Source organism: Cydia pomonella, chromosome 8 (genome assembly GCF_033807575.1).
Source record: "Cydia pomonella isolate Wapato2018A chromosome 8, ilCydPomo1, whole genome shotgun sequence".
NCBI classification, from domain to species: Eukaryota; Metazoa; Arthropoda; class Insecta; order Lepidoptera; family Tortricidae; genus Cydia; species Cydia pomonella.
In genome coordinates, this window is record NC_084710.1 from 22,615,886 (window position 1) to 22,638,709 (window position 22,824).

The 22,824-nt window shown below is 35.7% G+C and overlaps 1 protein-coding gene across 2 annotated transcripts in view; it reads right to left on the reverse strand.

Annotated features, from left to right (window-relative positions):
• The window catches only part of LOC133520854 (moesin/ezrin/radixin homolog 1), an 81,897-nt gene that overhangs the window by 50,327 nt on the left and 8,746 nt on the right, over positions 1 to 22,824 (reverse strand). Inside the window, exon 2 of one of the 2 annotated variants that reach the window (XM_061855542.1) lies at positions 20,668 to 20,701. In XM_061855542.1, the coding sequence (XP_061711526.1) occupies positions 20,668 to 20,679 (12 nt within the window). In that variant the 5' untranslated portion in view covers positions 20,680 to 20,701. Of the gene's footprint in view, positions 1 to 5,630; positions 5,756 to 20,667; positions 20,702 to 22,824 lie in introns of those variants that run through there. The other variant, XM_061855541.1, reaches the window with a different exon arrangement.

Below are 22,824 nucleotides of genomic sequence, written 5' to 3' on the forward strand. Positions count from 1 at the left end.
AACAGCAGTTCAATAATACTAGACCCTACTCATAGTGTTGTGTTCCTGTGCCGGTGAGTAAGGTTGCCAGAGCTCAACGAGGGGGGGGGGGGGGGGGGGGGGGGGGGTTAGGGTCGGCAACGCGCATGTAACTCCTCTGGAGTTGCAGGCGTACATAGGCTGCGGAGACTGCTTACCATCAGGCGGGCCGTATGCTTGTATGCCACCGACGTAGTATTAAAAAAAAATGCCCTTTGAATGCCATGCCAATTATATACAATGCGCCATTGTAACCGTTATCGGAAAGCACGAAGATTGATATTACACTGTAATTGTCAGTTGACGTCTTTAGCGGTCAAAGAGGTAGTGTGTACGGGTGTCTATTGTTCTTGAAAAACGTTGGTAGCTTACTTCAATGAACTGGCGAATAAGTGCCTACAAGCCCAGCACGCTTTGGTGCAATTAATCAATGTTAAAACGGTAAGCGACCATTTTGAAAATTGTTTTGAAAAAAAAAAACGAATTCATAAGTTTTGTTGAAAAATGTCGTATGAAACGCGTGTGCATTGGCCATTACCCACATCGGCTTTCTTATTGCGCGCTCGCTTACAGCTCGCGCGCATAATATCGCCTCGTGTGTAGTGACCAACTTAGCACACTTGTATCATAATGTACTATTATGAGTATTTATTTAAGACTTTTATATTATTAACTTATTATTTAACTGGCAGTAGTTTAAATAATGCATCAAAAACATGACACACAGCAGCAGGCGACGACATTGACATCTTTTTAAACATTATTTTAAAGGGAAAACAATGCTGTATGACATAATAACTATTAATAATTATGACATAATAGGCGCTGCCTATTAAAGCTGCCTTTTGGAATGACTACAATGTAAACTTTGTACCGATGACAAGGGATCTTTTGCACCGGTACAAAGGAGATATTTTGAGCCATCTTTCTTAGGTGAGGAACAGGAATTAGTTACAAGTTTACAACACAATACAAATTATCAGCATTGAAGTGTTGCATCAAAATTTTCTCGATGAGGGAAGCAACGGACCGAATATTGTAGATATAATTGATGGAAGCCAGCATGCAAAAGTGGGTGTGTTTTAACTAACATTTTAAAAGATGATGATGGCTCCAAAAATAATAATTATATTACACACGAACGAATCTCGACTCTACAATATTCGAGGTTCAAAAAAATCCAAGGATATATTTTATTTTTAAAATAAATACTTATGTTGGCTCTTCAGTTAGCAACCAACAGGTTAGAAGTCTCGTACCGAGAATCTTTGAAGTTATCGTGTTTTTGTTACTTCAAGGAAACGACAGACACGGGTAAAGTACAAATACAAATAAGGCCGACGTTTTGTCATAAATAGTTTTTATATTCAAAATACAATGTTTTTTGTGTTTAGTGACAAATGAAAAATTAAATATGGGACAAATTATAAAGGAAAATAATAGAAAAGCAAATAAATTAGAAATAAACAAAATAACAAACTTGGTATTCGCTCTACTGATATCCTTGATATAAGACTAAGAACTTATGCAGTTATTAATTCGAAAAAAAGCCTCAATGTAATTAAGAGTCAAGTTAAATGTCAAACAAATGAAACAAACAAGAAAAAACTTTAACTGGAGGGTTTTACAATGTCAAAAATATTAAAAAATTGACAAACCGATGGAAAAAAGTACACAAATAATGTATGCATCATATCTTCTCTAAGCTAGACCCTTTATCTAAACTTAAAAAAACACGACAGCGATAGTAAGTGGGCTTTAGTGGACTGGCTGCGACCCGTCCCAAGGAAGTCATAATTAGGAAGGAAAGATAAATCCCCGTATTCATAAAATTTCGTAAACCTCTGTTAAATTGTGTTGTGTCCCTTTATTCATGTGTCCCTACCAAATTGCAGCTTTCTAGCACTAACGATCAAGAACCAAAGTCGCGAACGGACCGACAGACGGACATGGCGAAACTATAAGGAATTTCTTTCTTTATCTGTATAACATTGACATGTGATGTGATTCTATACTTAGTGTAAGTGTGACATAACCATAATATGTATATTACGTAATCTGTATAATAACTTTACCTTTAAGCGCCTTGGTCTAGACTAAAGGGTTTCTAGGTGACTACGAAACCCTAAAAAAGATCCCAACGGATTGAGAATCTCCTTCGAAATTCTGAAGTCGGTTGAAAAGTTTAGAAAGAACGGAACCTTGGCCAAGACAGAGAAACGTAGAAATCGCAGCGCTAAACGGAGTGCGACGGCGCCACATAGGCAGTCAGCATGTCGACCGTCAAATTATACCACGTGCGATGACGGCAGTGTTTAGACTATGTTGCAGTACCAACGTTCACATTGAACTGTCAGTATGTAAGCTTTATTGCAAAGACGTAAGGTTCATCGATGAATGGACAACTAAAAGTGTTGCTTTTAGTACTACTCCAATAGATCAGTTCAAAAGAAACTACTGGTCTAATGACCGACACATACATAATCGCGATACCTGATACTGTTAAACAAAATCGATCTACGTGGCAAAAGCAATCGTAAACGCTGCACAAATTGCAACATTCAGTAAGGTTTGTGTATTCTATTGGCTGCAAAGTCCAAAGGGTCGTTATATCGACATTAAAATACGATACTGTACATAATCATTTCTTGTGAAGAAGAGCAAATCTTTCCAGGTTATTAATTAAAAAAGCTTTCCAGGTGTGTTGTTTTTTTATACTTAATTCAGGATCTCTGACGAGGAGCCCATTTCTCGAAGGGTATTAGATTAGTATTATTAGTCCACGAATTACCATGGCAACACACTAGTAAAGTTAGAATAATACCGTTCGAGAAACGCGCCCCAGTACGTAAAACAGTTGGGTGTTTATTTTGATAAGCATAATTCTTAACTTAAGTCGTAAAAAGGGCCCTAAGCCCTAAAGATTACTCTTTGGAGAAATAGGGGAATCATTGTATAATAAGCCCATGAGAGATGACCAAGGGATTTAGGAATTCGCTTTTTGCAAAGGGGACTACTAAGTTTTATGGATATCATATTCATAAGGTAAGCAGATTGACTTGAAGGGGAGTGTTGACAAAATACTGCATTGTCTGGTTTTTTTCAAGGTTTGTTTTTGCTGTACATGGGATTCATTATAACAAGATTTTTGTAAAGATCAGAAGTACAGGAAAAGGTAAAGTAACCAATGTCAAACTTTTATAGTATTGAGATAAGATCTATGTGAGCATGTGTCTGGGTCATTCTTGGAAGTTAATTCCGACGTCATTGTTGTCTTCTTATTATATATTTGTCGAGATAGAGGATAACGCACATCAACACTCTATTCTATAATATACAAATCGTTAATGCTGAAAGTCCTCAATAGCAATAAATCTATTTATATCAGTATTGTCGGATTTTAAAAGACTCCCAAAATATTGGGTATTTCAATTATAAAATTGATTAAAAGTAAAAAAGCAGCGTTGTTGGCAACAGTACATAAAACAAGGACTCATATTACAAATCTCGTAAACGATTTTCAAGATGGTGACAAATAGCATACTTATGTTGATTAGCGATACGGCGATAAACCAATTTCGCTAATAGCACTTTCATGTATACAACTGTCATGAGTGGTATGTCACAATTCAATAACAACTTTGTTGCGCCTTTCTGACGGAAAGTTACTATGTATAATTTAAGGGACCCGTGTACAGCAAATGATACTATCATCTCAAAATTTTCACTTATTTGGCATTTAGAAATGACAAAATTGTGGATAAACAATACTGGAAAAGCTTATTTTATAAAGTTTGTTAACAACGACTAATGAGGCAGGATTTTCATTTGTTATAATATGGATTTTTATATGTGGAGTATCCCAAGGGTCTCTACTAGGGTCCAAACACAATTTGCAACTAGGAATTTTAGAAAAATTATCGGTCAAACCGTTTTTTTTCCTGTTTTTTTAATATTACAGAATCGAAAGAATTGTGATTTTGAAGATCTAACTAACACTGTAACAAAACCCTAAATCCTAAGCAATAACATCGTAATTAGAATGCCTGTTGGTTTAATCATTTTAGATAAGCTCCCACATCGATAAATGGAAACATTTTTATGTTTCTTTCATTAGTTTACTTATAACCTACAATGGACTTAACGGCTCTACCTAACAAGTTTCTCGCAATGTATTTACTATAACAGCTAAATGACTATTTACAGTATTTACCAAGACCGTTATTATAAACTAGTTTTCCATAGAGAAATCAAAGTACAATAATAATTGACTATTGTTCATCTATTTCTTTGCATAATCGTCGTCCATCTCAGATATTATATTATATGTTTTTATTGGAGTTTAAAGTATCAATTTAAAGTCTCTTAACATTAGGAATATAGAAATGTGCATAGTAATTGTTTTACAACCGTTCTAGTAATTGTCTTTAGCATTAAAAACAGAAAACGTGCCTTCAGTAATTCTATGGAGCACGTATTAATTAGCTTCTCTAGTGTTTCTAGTTAGATGATACCTAGTTTTTTACCACAAACGTCGCCTCAAAAACCTTGAGCCGGATCAAAGTTAATGATGATTACAATACGAGGGATTTCCAGAAGGCCGTGTGTTACCAGTTGTTACTAATGTATTCATGTCGCTATTGTACGTGTATTGAGCACGTTCGAAATTCGATAATTACATGATAAGATTGTAGAATATTGAATAAAATCATGATTTTACAATTCGAGTGTAATAGAATTGCGGCCATAAAAGAGGCCATGGCGATAACGATATGGAAAAGGATTACATCACGATGCTCAGGTATGCCGTAGTGAAGTTAAACTTAGTACTTACGATCTTGCTTGAAGTACTGTAAGAGTGGGAGGCAGTTATCTGCTAGAGGGTGATAATGACTACATTTATTAGGTTTTACGCTCTTACAGGACCAAGAGAATTAGGTTGAATACTACTTATATACAAGGACTTTAATTTCCATCTATTCGTATCCTTAGAATTGAAACCTTATTAATGGCTAAGCTTATTTTATGTTGAGATTCGCACATAAAGTAGAGTGCTGTAGAAATAAACTGGCGGTCAAATAAAGCTTATAGATCACTGCAAGATCAGATGGAACTTTATGCTCAAGCATTAAGGACTATTATAGGTTGGCTTGTCTTCTTCCTGTGACCGGACTGTAAGCTTGAGCCGGGACTCTATCCATCCTGCTCCCGACCTTTCGCCAGACAGGGACGCAAAAAAGACGGTTACAACCGTTTGCACCATGCAAAGTAAATAATAAAACGAACCGACCCCATCTTGGATCCGCAAGGATGACATCACCGTAGCTTATGATTTGAGTCAACATCATCGAAAACCTGTACAGTAATATATTCGTTTGACGAAGTGTTTAGCGTGATGACGATTATTGACGTGTTGCTATGTCAGGTTACAAGGGCAAAGTCGACATGACTGAAACACACAATTTATGATAATCGAAGCGAGAAATTGCTGTTCGTTACGTTTAAAAAGCTAGAATTAGGGTGTGTAAAAACGCACGCTCTGATTCTCAAAAAGAAAGTCCAACACATTTTGTAGGCTGGATGTTCGACACATTTAACCAAGTAAGATCTACCTGTTTTCCTCCTGCCACCATTTTGCCGGTTACACACGCACTGGTTCAACAGTTCACTACACTAGGACACTAGCCGCGTCTGCCTGACGCGGCGGTTGAGTTTGAACTGGCGGCCATTGCTTGCGGGGATGCGCGAGCGCCGCCTGAGCCTTCAAGGCCGCGCACCTGCGCAGGGTTGGCGATAGGACCTGCTGTGCTTTTTTAATTCGGCAGACAATGACGAAGGATGACACGTGCTATTTTTTAAGTCTGGATGATAACCGATGACGACTGTAATTTGAATTGGAGGTGAGATTACTTTTTTATTTGATAGACAGAAGCAGTAAATAGTTTATCAAAAGATACGATGTTTCAGCTGAATTTCGCTAAGGGTGCCAGTGGTGCCACTGGAATCCTGATGTACCATGACCTGGTTCTATTCTAGTTTTATTAAAACTTGATGAGAATTGTAACAATTGTTGTCTTCTTTTCTAATAAGATTTAATCGTTTCTATCCGACTATCTAATAAAGGTAGGTAACTGAATGTATTTTAACTAAAGTATTCTGAGAGTAGTATATGTACTTTCATTCAATAACATTATTTTAGAACAAAAACCTCCGAATTTTTCGAGCTTTTAGATATATTGAGTACTGTTTTCTACGAAAAAGTTTAAAAAAACAACTTGAAATAAAGTGTAACAATATTACATCTTGTGACTTCAACCTGATACACGTAACACGTAACATGCTATGTTCTGTCAATTAGCAAGATGGTGCGACGCGGAAGGGAGCATCGTCGTAAATAGAACTTACGATGTCTCTGTCTGTTTTGTGGTTTTTCTCATCATTTTAAAATCATTTAATAAGGTAAGTTTTATTAAATCGAGTTCTTTGGAAAACTTTGACGTCATATGATTATGGTATGAAATAATTAACAAGCTTAGCAAATTAATTAGCAAGGAAGGTAAATAATATATGAGTAACTTATGTATTTTGCAGTAAATATGTTTAGCAGTAAAATACATTTGAGACTATTGAAAATATAGAGCCTCTTACGAGCTTCCTACTTTATGGTGCTCCCACACACTGTTACAAGTGTTAAATAACGTTATAAAACACGATAAAATTGTTAAACACTTTATAACTTTTGTTATAACTTGTTAGATGTTGTAAGCGCTCCCACATTGATATAAAATGTTATATAACACTGATCTGATTCTTCTTGCCTAAGTACAGTCGATGAAATTGATTCTTTAGCAGTTTGCGGTTCAAGTAAATTTGGTTGTAGATACGTTTGCTAAGAGCTGTCCAATGTAAAGTGAACCGTAAACTGCTAAAAAATCAATTTCCTCGACCGTACGATTCCTAGATGAGGCAAATTACACTTCTTTAGAATTGATAGGATTTTGACAGCGAGGTGGGATAAATGCGCCCAAGGTGAAATTGGATCTAATCCATCTCTTTGTAATTCTAGTGAACGGCTTATTTACTCCATGAATGCAATTCTGCCGGCTTCTCGAAAACCTTTCCTGATTCTTCGTAGCGGAATCAAAAAGTACGCAGTTTTCTTTCTCGGTGTTGCATCGATTCCCACTACCAATTACAATTCGACGGCCTAATAGCTGTATTTTTTATGTCCCTACGAGAATGTAAAGCTTGTGTGGTCTAAATCCTCACATCTACCCATTTATAGTACTAGGCTGTGTACGATATAATATTATATAATCTGTGACTCTCCCCACTGGCTACAATTCTCAGAAGGGTCAGGTTGCGTTTGCTTTTAGCTTTCACACTTCACCGCACATTACATATTAACGGATAAACGGATTACTGTTCGTCAATGTGCACAACTCTCATCTTTAATTTACTTTTTAAATAGGTAATGGATCTGACGTTTTGAACAATTCTAGCTTCAAGTTCTAGCCTCCGAAAGCGCACATAAATTGTCAGTTGAATTTGAAATCAATGTAAAAGGAAATATGATTGTTTTTTTTTTGTTATGAAGTCGAACGTAGCTAAAAAATGCAACTCGGTTTCAATTGAAATGGTAGAATTATTTTAAAGGGAACAATAAAAATCTTTCTATTCTTTATAAAACCTATGAGAGTGTGTTCATTACAGCCTAATCTAACTACCATTTGATTATGTGGTCGTATTAAAAATCTTTCTATTCTTTATAAAACCTATGAGAGTGTGTTCATTACAGCCTAATCTAACTACCATTTGATTATGTGGTCGTAATAAAAATCTTTCTATTCTTTATAAAACCTATGAGAGTGTGTTCATTACAGCCTAATCTAACTACCATTTGATTATGTGGTCGTATTAAAAATACACGCTGTATGTAGGACAGTGGGCCTCACGAGGCTGTAGTTCGTGTCAGTCTACGAGTTTATGAGACTGCTAGCTTAACAGTCCAGACGCGATTTATTTATTTAGTATAAATTTTATTTTGACACTTGGAGAGACTTTACACCTCCAAATATTATTAGTATTAGAACTCTGACATTGGGGACCTTTTACATCTCCAGATTTAATGTATTTTTAACCATAGAGACTATACATCTCTTTTGTATTGTAGTAATTATTTATTTTAAGATTATTATAATGTAATGTTTACCCAGGTATTGGCTGTTGTATTTATAAATGTTGTTATGTATTTTACATGTCACTATATGCTGTTACTATAAATATTGTATTGACTTGTAAAAGAGCCCTTAGGGCCTACTTGCAGAATAATTTTTTGAATTTTCTAACCAATTCAAATCTAACCTTCATGACATTACGAGTCAAATCACGCGTCTTCGTAAATGACACGATCTATAGACCAGTTGCGACGATATGTAATTTATAAGTTTATTAACGCATGTCTTTGTGCAGTGAGCAACAGAAGTTAAGCGAATAGGATGCTCAAAACTATCGGAACATTATCGTGAGTATTGTCTAGATCATTTGGAAGACATTTCTACGGTTTTGCTGAAGTGATAATCAACGAACGAAAGGCGTAGAAATTACCTAAAACTATAAATAAAAATAACCCTACTTATATTAAAATATCTATGCATTTCTCTAGAAACTTTCTGCCTCACACCTTCTTTTTGGAATGATTCTCATCTGTGGTATATCCGGATCGATACAAGATTTAAGAAAAGAGAGCACTCTCATCTTAAAGGCCGGCAACGCGCATGTAACTCCTCTGGAGACTGCTTACCATCAGGCGGGCCGTATGCTTGTTTGCCACCGAGTATAAAAAAAAGACAAAAAAAAATATTTAAAAAAACTTCGGAACTTTATAACCAGAGCCCGTAACTTTCATGCCGTTGACAGAAAAATGACGTCACGCTACATAGAGTATGATTCCAATTAGGATTTACGTAATAATTAATCATTTGTCAACCTCTTTAGGTAACTGATACATATACTTGACAATCAGTACAGAAACGTCTAACTGACTTTCATCTTATTGTCACTCAAATAAATATTAGATTATCAATTTATTAAATAATACATATTTTTTATTTTTAACAGCGTAACAAGCTTTTATTCACGGAACATGTCATTGTATTTATTTTGATACCCTAAAGTAATCTAAATATGTAAGTAAGTTATCTAAATTTGTAGTGTTGTAAAAAAGCTCCCTGTATGTTAAATTACGTCATTTTTGCGTCAACGGCATGAAAAGTACGGGCCCTGTTTATAACTAAATACCGTATGAGTTAAGCGATAAACTTTTGGCAACCCTAGACACAACTGTTGCATGTTTTTTTAACATAGTCGCGTCTAAATTGAATCGTGATCCAACCAGCCAGCTAAGTTTTTATACAGCCTCCTGCAACACTGTTGACTCATGATGAATTTTAGTGATATCACATCGGTCACTTAAAAGGTAAACATATTAACACATAGAGCATTTGCAGTGTTATTTTTAATTTAATAAACACATTTATCATCAGGTAAAAAAGCGGCCAAGTGCGAGTCGGACTCGCCCATGAAGGGTTCGTACCATTTATGACGTATTAAAAAAAAACCACTTACTAGATCTCGTTCAAACCAATTTTCGGTGGAAGTTTGCATGGTAATGTGTAATTGTGTATCATATATTTTTTTTAGATTTTTCTTTCTGTTATTTTAGAAGTTACAGGGGGGGACGGGACACACATTTTACCACTTTGGAAGTGTCTCTCGCGCAAACTATTCAGTTTAGAAAAAAATGATATTAGAACCCCCAAAATTTATTGTTTTTTTTCTATTTTTGTGTCAAAATCTTAGTTTTAGTTTTAGTTTATTTATTAACCATAATGTAACATGATCATTACATGGTAAGTCAGTATTTCACAATATTCTACACTATGAATTTACTATACGAAGTAAATACGATTAATAATATTAAAAATCTATTTACAATTTGCTTCAATTAAAATATTTTGTAATGATAAATATTCAGTAATCGAATAGAAGGCATGGTTTTGAAAAAAAGTCTTGACCGTGTTTTTGAATACATTATAAGGTAAATCTGTGACATTTGTGGGCAGTTTATTAAATAGCTTTATTTTTATGAAAATTCCCTGTTTTTGACACTTTTTTAATCTAAGTGATGGAAGTATTAGTTTACTACTGTTCCTTGTATTATAATTGTGACAATCCGAACGCTTAAGTAAAGTGCTTGCATTCTTGTGAATTTCCAACACAGAGTTGTATATAAACAATGATATGACCGTCATTATCTCAAGCTTCACAAAGTAGGTCCTCGCAGATGTGCGCCAATTTACCCCGCATATTATTGTAATCGAGCGTTTTTGTAAAATTAGTACCCGGTTTACATCTACTGCATTTTCCCAAATAGTAATCGCATAAGTTAGTACACTTTGAACATAGGCATAATATACAGTTTTTAAAGTTTTTTTGTTAACTAGAGGTTTTAGTTTCAGCAATGCGTAATTGGCTGATGCTAATCTATTACAAACTTTATCAATATGCATGCAATGTGCTAGTTGACTGTCAATTTCATAGCCTAAGAAACATGTATTGTGAGTGTACTCAAAAGTAGTTGTTATATTAGTATTTCTTGTACTTGAAAGTGTCTTGTAGTTCACAAATGTACTTTTATTTTTATTTAAAACAATGCCGTTACATTCAAACCATTTGTGCAATATGTCTGTGATGCATCTTAGGTGTCTTTCCATCGATGGTTGATCTTTGTGTCTGACTCCTATATGTGTGTCATCTGCAAAAAGGCTGATCTGTGCCCATTCTGGTATATTCGCAGGTAAGTCATTGACATAAATCAAGAATAATACTGGGCCCAGAATTGATCCCTGAGGTACGCCTATTTTACACATTTCAGGGGAGGAGACATTTTTTCTCACTTCCACCACTTGTTTCCGGTTCTGCATATAACTGGTCATCATTTTTAAAGCTATGCCATCAAAACCATAGTGGTGTAGTTTGTGAATGAGAATGTCATACCGTAAGCAGTCGAAAGCTTTAGATAGGTCGCAGAACATGCTTGCGCATTTCTGAGACCCATCCATAGACTCTAAAGCAAAATCGACAACTCTTCTTATAACCATGGCTGTAGATTTTCCTTTTCTGAAGCCGTATTGGTAGTGTGAGAAGAGATTGTTTTGTTCAAAGAAATCCATTATTCTGGTTTTTAGCACCGCTTCTAAGACTTTTGAGAAGACAGGTAGTACACACACTGGCCTGTAGTTACTTGGGTCATTAGATTTACCTTTCTTAAAGATAGGTACGACTCTACCGGTTTTCAGTATTTCTGGGAATATCCCTTCTTCCATACAGCTATTTAAGACAATCAACAGTAATTCCATGATGTTATCATTATATCTTATGATCTTCAATATTCTAGTATCCATGGCTTGTATGTCTTTCGCCGTTTTGATTTTTATTTTATTTATTATCATGTGTAGTTCTTTTAGTGTTATAAGTCCGAAATGTATCTTGTTGTTTGGCTTCATAGCAGAATTTAGATAGTTTTTGGATTCCTCTGCACTAACTTTTAAGCTACATGTAATTTTTTCTGCTATTGTAGCATAATAATCGTTAAATACTTGTGCCATCTTAGAAGGGTCTTTTGTGCTGTTTCCATTCTTGTCTAATAGCTTTTCAATTTCATTCGAGTTCCCAGTAATACACCGGTTTGTCTGTTCGTTCACTACTGTCCATGTTTCTTTGACTATATTATTAGAGTTCTGTATTCGTCCAGAGATTCCAAACCTCTTAGAGCAAATCATCACTTTTTTCAGCACCTTTTTATACACTTTAATCCGGTTTTTCCTATGATCATCAGGAAAGTGTGCTTGTAGTATCTCCATTTTATTAAGATTCTCTCTTGAGGTTTTTATACCCTTTGTGATCCAGGTATCGTTTCTGGGCTTTACAGTGACACGTTTTCCGGGAAAAGCTATATTATAATAATAGTTTATGGCTGAAACTAGTGCATTCATTCTTTCGTTTGCATTATCTAAAGTCAATATTGTGTTTCTTAGTGTGACATCGCTATTAAACAGGAAGTGAAAGTAATTACAGGTATCATCATTAAAAACTCTAGTTTTAATTTTATTGTCAGAGCTTTTATTGCACTTTACTATGTTTGGAAATCTAAACTTTAATTCTATGAAATTGTGATCTGATATTTTATCTTCCAAAACTTTGCCTTCTACTGACTTATTAACAAAATTTGCAACTATAAAATTATCAATACAAGTTTTACTATCTACAGTGATACGAGTTGGCTTATCGATTAACGCTTTACATTTGTAATTTCTTAGTAGTGTTCTAAAATTTACCGTATCTTTCGAGGGTTTTAGGAAATCCAAATTAAAATCACCCGCTAAAACTATTGATTTATTTTCATGACTTAATTTCGTCAGCACTTTGGACATAGTGTCTTCAAAAACGTTATAGTCGTATTGTGCGCGATATACAGCTACGATAACAACTTTAGGTGTCTTAATTTCGATTGCCGCCAACTCACAATTTAGTTCTGATGATAGCTTACTGATGTCGTTACGTTTTCGATATTTTAAACCTTTTTTTATTAATATTGCCACTCCGCCATGTTTACGTTTTGTTCTACAGAAAGAAGCGCTAATTTCATAATTTTCTACATGAAACATATTCAGCTGTTCATTTGTAAGCCACGTTTCGGAGAGACAAATGATATCACTGTTAGTTTTTGAAGCGACTAATTCTAAATCTTCTAATTTATTTCTAACACTTTGAACATTTGAATGCGTAATTGTAAATACGCTTTCGGATGTTGATTTGTTGGACGCACACAATAATCTTCCGTCAGTCTGCTTTTGATACTGGCTGGTAACATGTACAAATACTAAAGTTCTCCCTCTGTTCGGGTCATTCGATGAAAATCCAAGTCTAGTTCGTGTTTCTCATCATAAGATTCAAAACCTGTTTCTATAAAGGTAAGTGTTGATGTTCCTTCAAAATTCATGACTGCCGCCGATATTGTTCTTGCAATCGTTTTTTTACTTAAGTAACTTGTCGGTCCGCTTTGTTCAGTGTTATCCTGATTGAGATGGTTGATATCTAAGTATTTTACGTTTTTATTTGAGTTTGCGATATGGAGCAGCCATTTATTTAGATTGAGAATTTCCTGGTTGTTGCTGCCATCGTATTGGATAGCACATATTAGCAGTTTGTATTGCTGTTGGTTTTGCTTGTAGATAATATCTCCAATGCGTTTCAGGTACTCAGGAAGGGATTCTTTGACGCTGTTGTAATCACTCAGAAGTAATACTGCAACATCATTTGTACTTAGGTTCTCAGTCTGGCTTTCGTAACTTTTTAGGATATGCGAATGAGGTGCATGTGGATGGCAGTTATTTGTCGCAGTTATATCCACGTTCTCGTTTGCTATATGTGATCCAAGCTTGCGACCAATTTTATCCGAAAAAAATAACAACCCTCACTCCTTTGCGCTGATTCTCAATCGAAGTGACCCTATTTGCCTGGGGTGGTAAATTTGGAACAGTTTCTAAGTTAGTCAATTTTTTGTTTAAGAGATCATTGTCAGCTACCGTTGCTTTTAAATATTTTCCAATGCTTTTTATTTTTCTTTGTTGTTTTCGGATTTTTCTAAACAGAGTGCGGTTTCTGTATATTCGACTCCCTTTGGCATTTCTTGGTATCGTGCAAGTCATCTTTTCTGAACTATTTGTAACATTACTTTCCTCTACCAATTTTAAGAATCTTCCCTGCAGTTCATTGTATTCATTTTGAATATGGGACAGTTGATGCTTCAATGGTAAAATTACAGAGTTATTGACGTTTCCAATTTCCTCGTGCTCATCAATTAAGGTTTGATTGTCTTCTGTTACATTGAATATGTCATTTTGTAGATCGATATTTTTTGCTTAATTTGAACAGTATAGCTCTTATAGTTTCGGAAATAAGTGGCTGTGACATAATCGAACAGACAGACGGACATGACGAATCTATAAGGGTTCCGTTTTTTGCCATTTGGCTACGGAACCCTAAAAAAGGGAGGGTTTTTCGAGTGTCTGAGTCTTAAGGTGGTTCGATTCAGGGGACCATATTTAAATTCAAATTAATGTATACATGTCTATGTCATTCCGAAGATGCACGAGCGATAGATACGGAGATACATTATATTTAATTTTGTGCTACTTTTTAGGGTTCCGTAGCCAAATGGCAAAAAACGGAACCCTTATAGATTCGTCGTGTCCGTCTGTCTGTCCGATTATGTCACACCCACTTTTTTCCGAAACTATAAGAGCTATACTGTTCAAACTTCGTAAGTAGATGTATTCTATGAACCGCATTAAGATTTTCACACAAAAATAGAAAAAAAAAACAATAAATTTTGGGGGTTCCCCATACTTAGAACTGAAACTCAAAAAATCTTTTTTCATCAAACCCATACGTGTGGGGTATCTATGGATAGGCCTTCAAAAATGATATTTAGGTTTATAATATAATTTTTTTCTAAACTGAATAGTTTGCGCGAGAGACACTTCCAAAGTGGTAAAATGTAACTTCCCCCCCCCCCCCCTGTAACTTCTGAAATAACAGAATGAAAAATCAAAAAAAAAGTATATGATATACATTACCATGCAAACTTCCACCAAAAATTGGTTGGAACGAGATCTAGTAAGTAGTTTTTTTTAATACGTCATAAATGGTACGGAACCCTTCATGGGCGAGTCCGACTCGCACTTGGCCGCTTTTTCCTTAGTTGTGTCGTTTTCAAGCAAAAGGTACCGTATTGAGACATTGTCACCTGCCATAAAGACGCTCTCACCTGGTTATTCGTATAAAGATACAAGCAAATTTCGTCCTTATGGTAAGCGACAATGTGGTACAGTCACGTCGGAAAATATCGATACGAAAAATGTGCCAAAAAATATGTATACACCACCTTAATATATGGGCAATAAAGTCGTGTATACAATTTTTGTCACTTTTTTGCATCGATATTTTCAGACATGACCGTACCTATTGCTTAACTTCAAGTCCTGCTGACATACATACATACATACATACATACATATAATCACGCCTATTTCCCGAAGAGCAGGCAGAGACCACGGATTTCCACTTGCTACGATTCTGACATACCTCTTTCGCTTCCTTCACTTTCATGACATTCCTCATACACGCTCGTCGGTTTAGGGTGCTCTTGACCTGGCCTTTCTTCAGGATTTCCCCGATTTGATCCGCCGAGGTCTACCCCTTCCAGCTCCCTCTTCTACTTCTCCCTTATACACTCTCTTTGTTAACCTTCTTTCACTCATTCTTTCCACGTGTCCAAACCATCTCAACATACCTTTCTCAATTTTTGTCACTACATCTTCGTTCAGTCCACACTTTTCCCTTATCACACTGTTCCTAATTCTATCTTGTAATTTTACACCACACACACTTCTCAACGCTCTCATTTCCACTGCATTCAAACCAAACATTAACAGGCAGAAGTACGTATACCTATCTAGGGTAATTCCACGAGTCTGTAACGTCAGTTACCAATTCTTTCGTGTGTGTGTTTCGCGAAAAAATTGGTATCTGACGTTACAGTCTCGTGGAATTACCCATTTACCCTCTATAGGTATGGATGGGTCGACTTTTTTGGTATTCTGTCTTGTCAGCCAGTTTGTTAGAAAAAAAATTTTATATTCCGTTCTTCTAATATGCTAAGTAAATAGATGATTATGGAAAGAGCTTCGTAATCATCATCATTATATATTTAAGAGTAAGACTTGGCGGTGGAGCAATTTCCATGATTGGTCCTCTGCCTTCTCTTTGACAGCCTGATACGACACGACGTTGAGTTTTTCCTTAATTTGATTCATGTATGCCCGCCCCTTCTTCGTCTTAGCTTCAACTCTCCCTTCTATGAGGTTTTTGATAAATTCGTTGTTGTAACAGGTGCCCAAGCATTTAACTGGCATAAATTTGTATATTTTGTTGTTTTATTTTAAATACCATAAAACAAAGGTTTCAGACTGATCCAGGCAACGTTAACGGTAACCATGGCAATGAGTGACAAGGAAAAATTGATTCACCCAGGTACAGTCAGCAAAGCTACGCTTAGCACCTTTGCATACTCGTACAAACTGCTATGCAGGGAGGGTACATTTTCTCTGCAGCTGACTGTACATTTTTAACATTTAGGGGGAGCCCGGGAGACTTGGCTCAGGTGGGAGACTTGATACAATTTATTAAAAGTAGGTACTCCCACTTGGGCAAGTCTCCTGGAGTCCCCCTAACCTACTTGTAAAGAGATTTTTCTATTGTTTTTCTCTCATGCTCTATAATAATAAAAGTAAGTGAGTATGATAAGAGCGACCTTTGGATAAATCGATTTGTACTAGTCGATAAACGTTACGTAAAATGGCGATTACACGATAATGATAATTGATAAGTTACATACTTCAGACGCGTGTACTATGAAAACATTATTAAGTACTTGAACACATTTTGAATATAATCAACAATGGGGTTGATAACTGTCAAAGGTTGGTATAGATGGCGCTATCATAACTTGCCCCTTTCTCTACTTTAGTTCTATGGGATTTGGCTTAAAGGGCTGGCATTCAGAACATAACATAAAAAAAAAGAATTTGGCATAATTAAATATAGGGATGGACAGGACAAGGTATGCTAGCGCCATCTATGAAATACTTCGACCAGCCAACCCCATTTGTTGTAGTTCCCCAGAACCATAGTCCGTATCTTAGAGTTAACGTGACATGAGCGTGATAGTGATAGCAGACAGACTATAAATTTTTCTGTGATAAAGGGCATATAAAATGTTTGTTTATTCTAGTAATTTGTGTTGCTGACAGATTGTCAGTAAAAAATGCGCGTAAATCAAATGTAGTATCCAAATTTGATTCTTCACGTCTAAATTTTTCGGATTTGTTGCCTTGCTCTGACATATTGGTTTGCCAAATTATAAAATTAAAAAAAAAAATTGGTCTTGAATCAATATACATTGATTTCCATCATACGGGCTGTAAGCTCAGCTATATGAAATAAAACTACGGAAACCGATTATATGGCGTATAATTAATTTATAATATATCCCGACGTCCTTCCATAGTATTATTTCATGAGTAACTTTCGCTGCAACCGAAAACAATCTTAGCTATAAAATAAAAATAAGAACGAGGCCGACACTGGCCTGGCACTTTATGAATTAATTCCATTCATAAAGTGGGTATGCGGTTATACACGTTTGCAACTCGCTATACGTACAAAATTGAATGGCACCTTCAAATGCGTCACAAAGCTTGTTTCCTAGACATTATATTGAGGTCCACCAATGTTAGTTGCTGTTACAGTACATCGTTAAAAAGCGTGTACACGCCGTTGTGTCAACGCAGCATGTAGGAAGGAAGTAGGGAAGTGGGCCGAGCGTTATCTGGTTAATGTACGCCCTGTGTCGACTTATAGTACTTATACACAACTGGCCAGTGGGTTTAGTTAATGAACCATTTTAGACCTTATCTCTTTGCAGCAAGGTCCATGTTACGTCAATTAACGGTTCACAGCTTTTGTTTGACTCAAAATGGGATATTATTTGTATATTTTTGAAATAAATAAAAATATACCACCTCAGGTTAGATTCGTACTCGCAGCTTGGATAGCCCACCGCTTTACCAACTAAAAGCTTATTGTAGTTATTGTAGTGAATTTTGATTTAAAAATAATATATATTTTGTGCTAGTACAGTCACGTCTGAAAATATTTATACGGACGGCAGTACCAAAAACATGTATACACCTTTATATTTGGGCAATAAGGTCGTGTATACATATTTTTGGGACTTTGTTCGTATCGATATTTTCAGACGTGACTGTACAAAATTTAATTTTATAAATAAGATTCATTTGATGTGTAACAACAGTTTACCTAGAAAATTCATATTATGTAGGTTGCCTGTCATATAGGGTGTTGAGGCTATAGCCCAAACCCTCTCGCAATCAGACAGTTAAAACAAAAAAAAGGTACATTATAATACTGAAAACTAAAATCAATAAAAAACAAAGCTAAGCTATAAAAATACTCAAAACAAGTTATTGAAACAAAAAGTCAAAACTATGTTACATAAAAACTTCAATGCAAACTTAACATTATATATTGTATGGACATATCGGTGGCAAACAACGTAATTATTAAATATATTTAATTTAATATTGCCAAGTGCATGGTTAAGGACTTGAGTACAATATGGTTCACTTGGAGCATGTTCTATTGTCACTTCCACACAATCACCATTTTCTAAATGGCCTTATAGCTAACTGTTCCATCTACTCTATAGTCTATTACATTGTATGGCCGTAATATTCTTTCTGTAATACTCTTTAAGGATGACTTTCTACCAGAGATGTGCATTCTGTGTGGACTCGCCAAATCACTTCATTTACCTGTCCTCGCTCAGCGCAGCTCTAATGGATATCATTCTATTGGTTCTTAACAAACACATTCTTCACTATGCATCCTCACACATCTCTGTCAGAAATGTAGCCTTAAACTTAAAAAAAAACTGAAGTTGCCACCAGTATACCAATACAATGCAATATAAAACAAAAACAACTCAAAATCTAAAATTAAACTACAAATCTCAAAACTCAAACTAGCATGCTATTCATGTAGCGAATTCAAAACGGAACACTACATGGTTAAAACTGTGACTAACCAAGTCATTGTCACTGCCGCCTATGTCAAGCGCGTTGCTTAAATAACCAAGGATCTGCAAAACATAAGTCTAGTGTGAATACAGCTTTATGTGTGAAAGAGCTGTTATATTATGAATTAAATGTAGAAAAGGGTACACAAATATCTGAACAAAGACACTAAAGTGCATGTTCAGATATTTTTGAGCACATTGTATATTTGATGACGACTGTAGATGTCTGTACTATGTGTTTACTGTATTTTTTTTTTTTTTTGTTTTTTTTTTTTTTTTGTATATTTTATAGGTATTATAAATATATTACAATTTACGTATTAAAAATTGTAAAATGATAAATAAATTATATATTACTTCAAACGTCAATGTGACTGTGAATCATGATAATGTGGAAACACTTGAATACCTATTTCATGTGTTATCCTAGTTTGAATAGGTACTTGAATTTGGTTCATGTATTTTGTTAATTATGAAGTACATATAAAATAATAGGTTTTTCTACAACTAGTTGCTCTGTAAACCATGAGGTAGGTTTAGCTTATCATGAGATAAGCTTAGAAAATATAGAAGTGAAATACATTTACCCCCTTATTCATAAATATGTAATAATTGTTTGTCCCTTTCCATCATACCAATAAATTGGAAAGGAACAAACGATTATTAGCGGCAACGTAACTTTAGTACATGTTTATGAATAAGGGGGTTAGTTCATTGAGTCGTTATCACAATGAACTCACAATGGTCTTAAGCACCATAGACGCTATTGGTGCTCAAGTCCTTTATGTCAAAATTAGCATTTTGAAAAATTTCCTAAATTGGGATCAACAAAAAGAATCTGGTCTAAAAATTGTATGAGAATCGGTTGAGAATTGCGACCTGATTTACAAAAGTATTTAGCGCAATTTGAAACAGAGACCTCAGTTATTAAAAAAGTAAAATTTTACAGCCATATTCACATGCAAGTTAGGTATTCAGAAATATGACATGCTTATGAATGATAACAAATTGCTAAACAATTTTTAGGGTTCCGTAGCCAAATGGCAAAAAACGGAACCCTTATAGATTCGTCATGTCCGTCTGTCTGTCCGATTCTGTCACAGCCACTTTTTTGTAACACAACTAAATGATTAACTGCTAACTTCATAAATTAAAACTGAACTAAGCACATTTCCATTTGATATGGTTTTACAATTTTATTTGATGACTCATAAATGGAGTTGTTGGCACAAAGTGATGTCATATTGTTTGACTATCAATTGTAAGAAACTCATTCGCTACATGTTCATAATAAATCACAGGAAAATAACAAGAAAACAGTAACAAGTAATGTTTGATCATCAATTATTCTAAACAACTACACAATTTTATGAATAAGCATCAATGTCATTGCCACACAGGATGCACTGATAAAAAAAGTCCGTATAAAAATGATAAGATTTGTTTATGGTCAGCTGCCTACCAGAGCATTAAATTTTATTAAAATTTCCAACTAGGTATATTTCCATCCTAAGTGAAATATTTGGCATATCATAATAGAATTATCTTGATCTTATCTTTCTTCATACAGATAAGCCAGAACCTAGTTACAACATTTGTTATCATCCATTAGCCACACTTTTACTTTTAACACACCTATAAGAATGATAAGTGTTAAAAGTTTTAAAAGACTTCATGTTATGGTCGCAAATGCACCTGTATGAGTTGTTTACATTAGGAATTTATGTGTGTTAGTAGTTGTACTGTCGCCCGATCACATAGCGATGGTGAAATCACGATAACATGCAGCCCGCGCTCACTCTTCGCCACTACTGCTCTCGTAACCTATCCTACTTGAAATAACATGAAAAACAAGCGAAACTCACCGATTTCGGCATCTTGGCGGTTTAGGATCACTATCTGCAACAACACAGCACACGTTAGAGAAACTATACTGTCGCGACGATCGATCCGATCGAGTTAAGTCGAATCGGATCGTATCGCGAAGGTTCAAATCTAGTCTGACAGCTCTGACAACTTCTACTACATTTATAGATACTCATGTAGGTAGATGAAGATTTAAATACGCTGCGGTCGCTAACGGACAGCCATTTTGTCGTTAGAGCTTCAAGTGGTTAGAGCTGTGATAACAAGTGTTAGTAAAGTGAACAAAGGCGACGCGTGGAGTCGGTGACCACATGAGCTGGTTTACCAGAAAGCTAAGTGTTTACCGCTTTGTTATATACTTATATCTTATACATTTAACTAATTAATCTTTTGGCTTGCCACGTGACTTTGCCGTGGAAGCAGTAAGTTTGTATGAGTTGAGCTTGCCACGATTTACGTCGTGGAGGCTGTTTAGAGGCCATCTTAGTTAAGGCGGACTAGGGTGTTTTATGCATGTGTAGGAGTCTGCGGCTTCGGCTGCAGATCCTCCTATATCAATGTGTAAGAGAAAGGCGTTAGGAGTTCTGTGGCTTCGGCTGCTAGGTTCTCCTTTATCCCCGTGTAGGAGTAAGGTGGCTTCGGCCGCTAGTTACTCCTTTATCAGCACGCAAGGGGCAGCTTCGGCTGCGGTACGCCCCCTTGAATCCAGAGAAAGGCGTTAGGAGTTCTGTGGCTTCGGCTGCTAGGTTCTCCTTTATCCCCGTGTAGGAGTAAGGTGGCTTCGGCCGCTAGTTACTCCTTTATCAGCACGCAAGGGGCAGCTTCGGCTGCGGTACGCCCCCTTGACTATACAGCTACATAGGTAGTTGGCAACTTGTACCCTTCATCCGGCCGGGTAAGATGGTGCTCATGTGTACTAGAGTTAACTGATAGATATATATGTAACTCTTGTGTATTGATGGATGATGCCATCACCTTTGGAAATAGATATATGAAAAAATACCATACTTAGCTGTAAACACTTGGTGATCGTTGTAATCATATAATACCTTTAACCACAGATGGTGCATGAGAGGCAAAAGAGCGAAGCAGATAGACGAGACTACGACGGGACAATAAGGTAGGACTAACCACTCCTACACCCACATATACACACTACCATTATTTCTATTGTCGCGGCGTTCTATAGTCTGTAGACTATTGTCGTAGTCTAGTACATTTATTTGTCTATGTAGTATACATAATGAGAACGCCGCGACAAAATGGTGAAGATGTGCTGAGGATTGGTTGGATCCGAACCATTTGTGATTGTTGAGATGAGAGACAGGTTTTATTACTTTAAACGTATTGAGCGTCGCAGGTTTGCTTTAGTTTCAAGTCTATCAAAACTGAACAGGTGCAGATACTTGTAGCATTGAGTAAATTCACCCTTGATACTCGCTGGCCTACAATTTAATCTCACTATGGCTGGAAGGGCTAAAAGTTAATGATAAATTCGAGTAAAGTTCTATTTGAACGCTTGTTTTATCGGTATTTATTTTGAAGTATTAGTTTAGGTATGAAGCATTCATGGCGGCATCGTCTGGTCTGCGGCCGGGACTTGGCGGTGTTCGTGATCAATGTTTCATGTATTAGGGATATAATTTACAGAATCCGATAACAAAGTAATAGTAAATGGTTAAATGAATCTTTGTTGTTAAATCAAATGTTTGATTTAAATTAGTAACTAAATAACGAAACTAATAAGTGCTTAGTTTTTAAATTGCCCTAAAGTTCTCTTGATATTACTGAAGACTGATAAAAAAGCTGTTTTATAATTATAGAGTCTGACAGACACTGACACTGAATAAATAGCATTTTGTCTAGAGCGACATAAGATCTACAAATTATTGGAAAAACAGGGATACCACATAGACTATGACATATTAATATGAGTTATGATGACTATGAGTGAATTACCCGTTCTCTACTAGTGCGGTATGACTTGGAACTTTACCTACTTACCATTGTACCCAATTAAATTATGTTATGATAAAATAATGTGCAAATAAACATTGAATTAAATTAGTTCCTTGATAGATTAGAAAGTAGACATTCACTGGCTATACACATGCTGATTGTTGTGGTCTGATAGATCAATGCTTATGCGAAGTCAA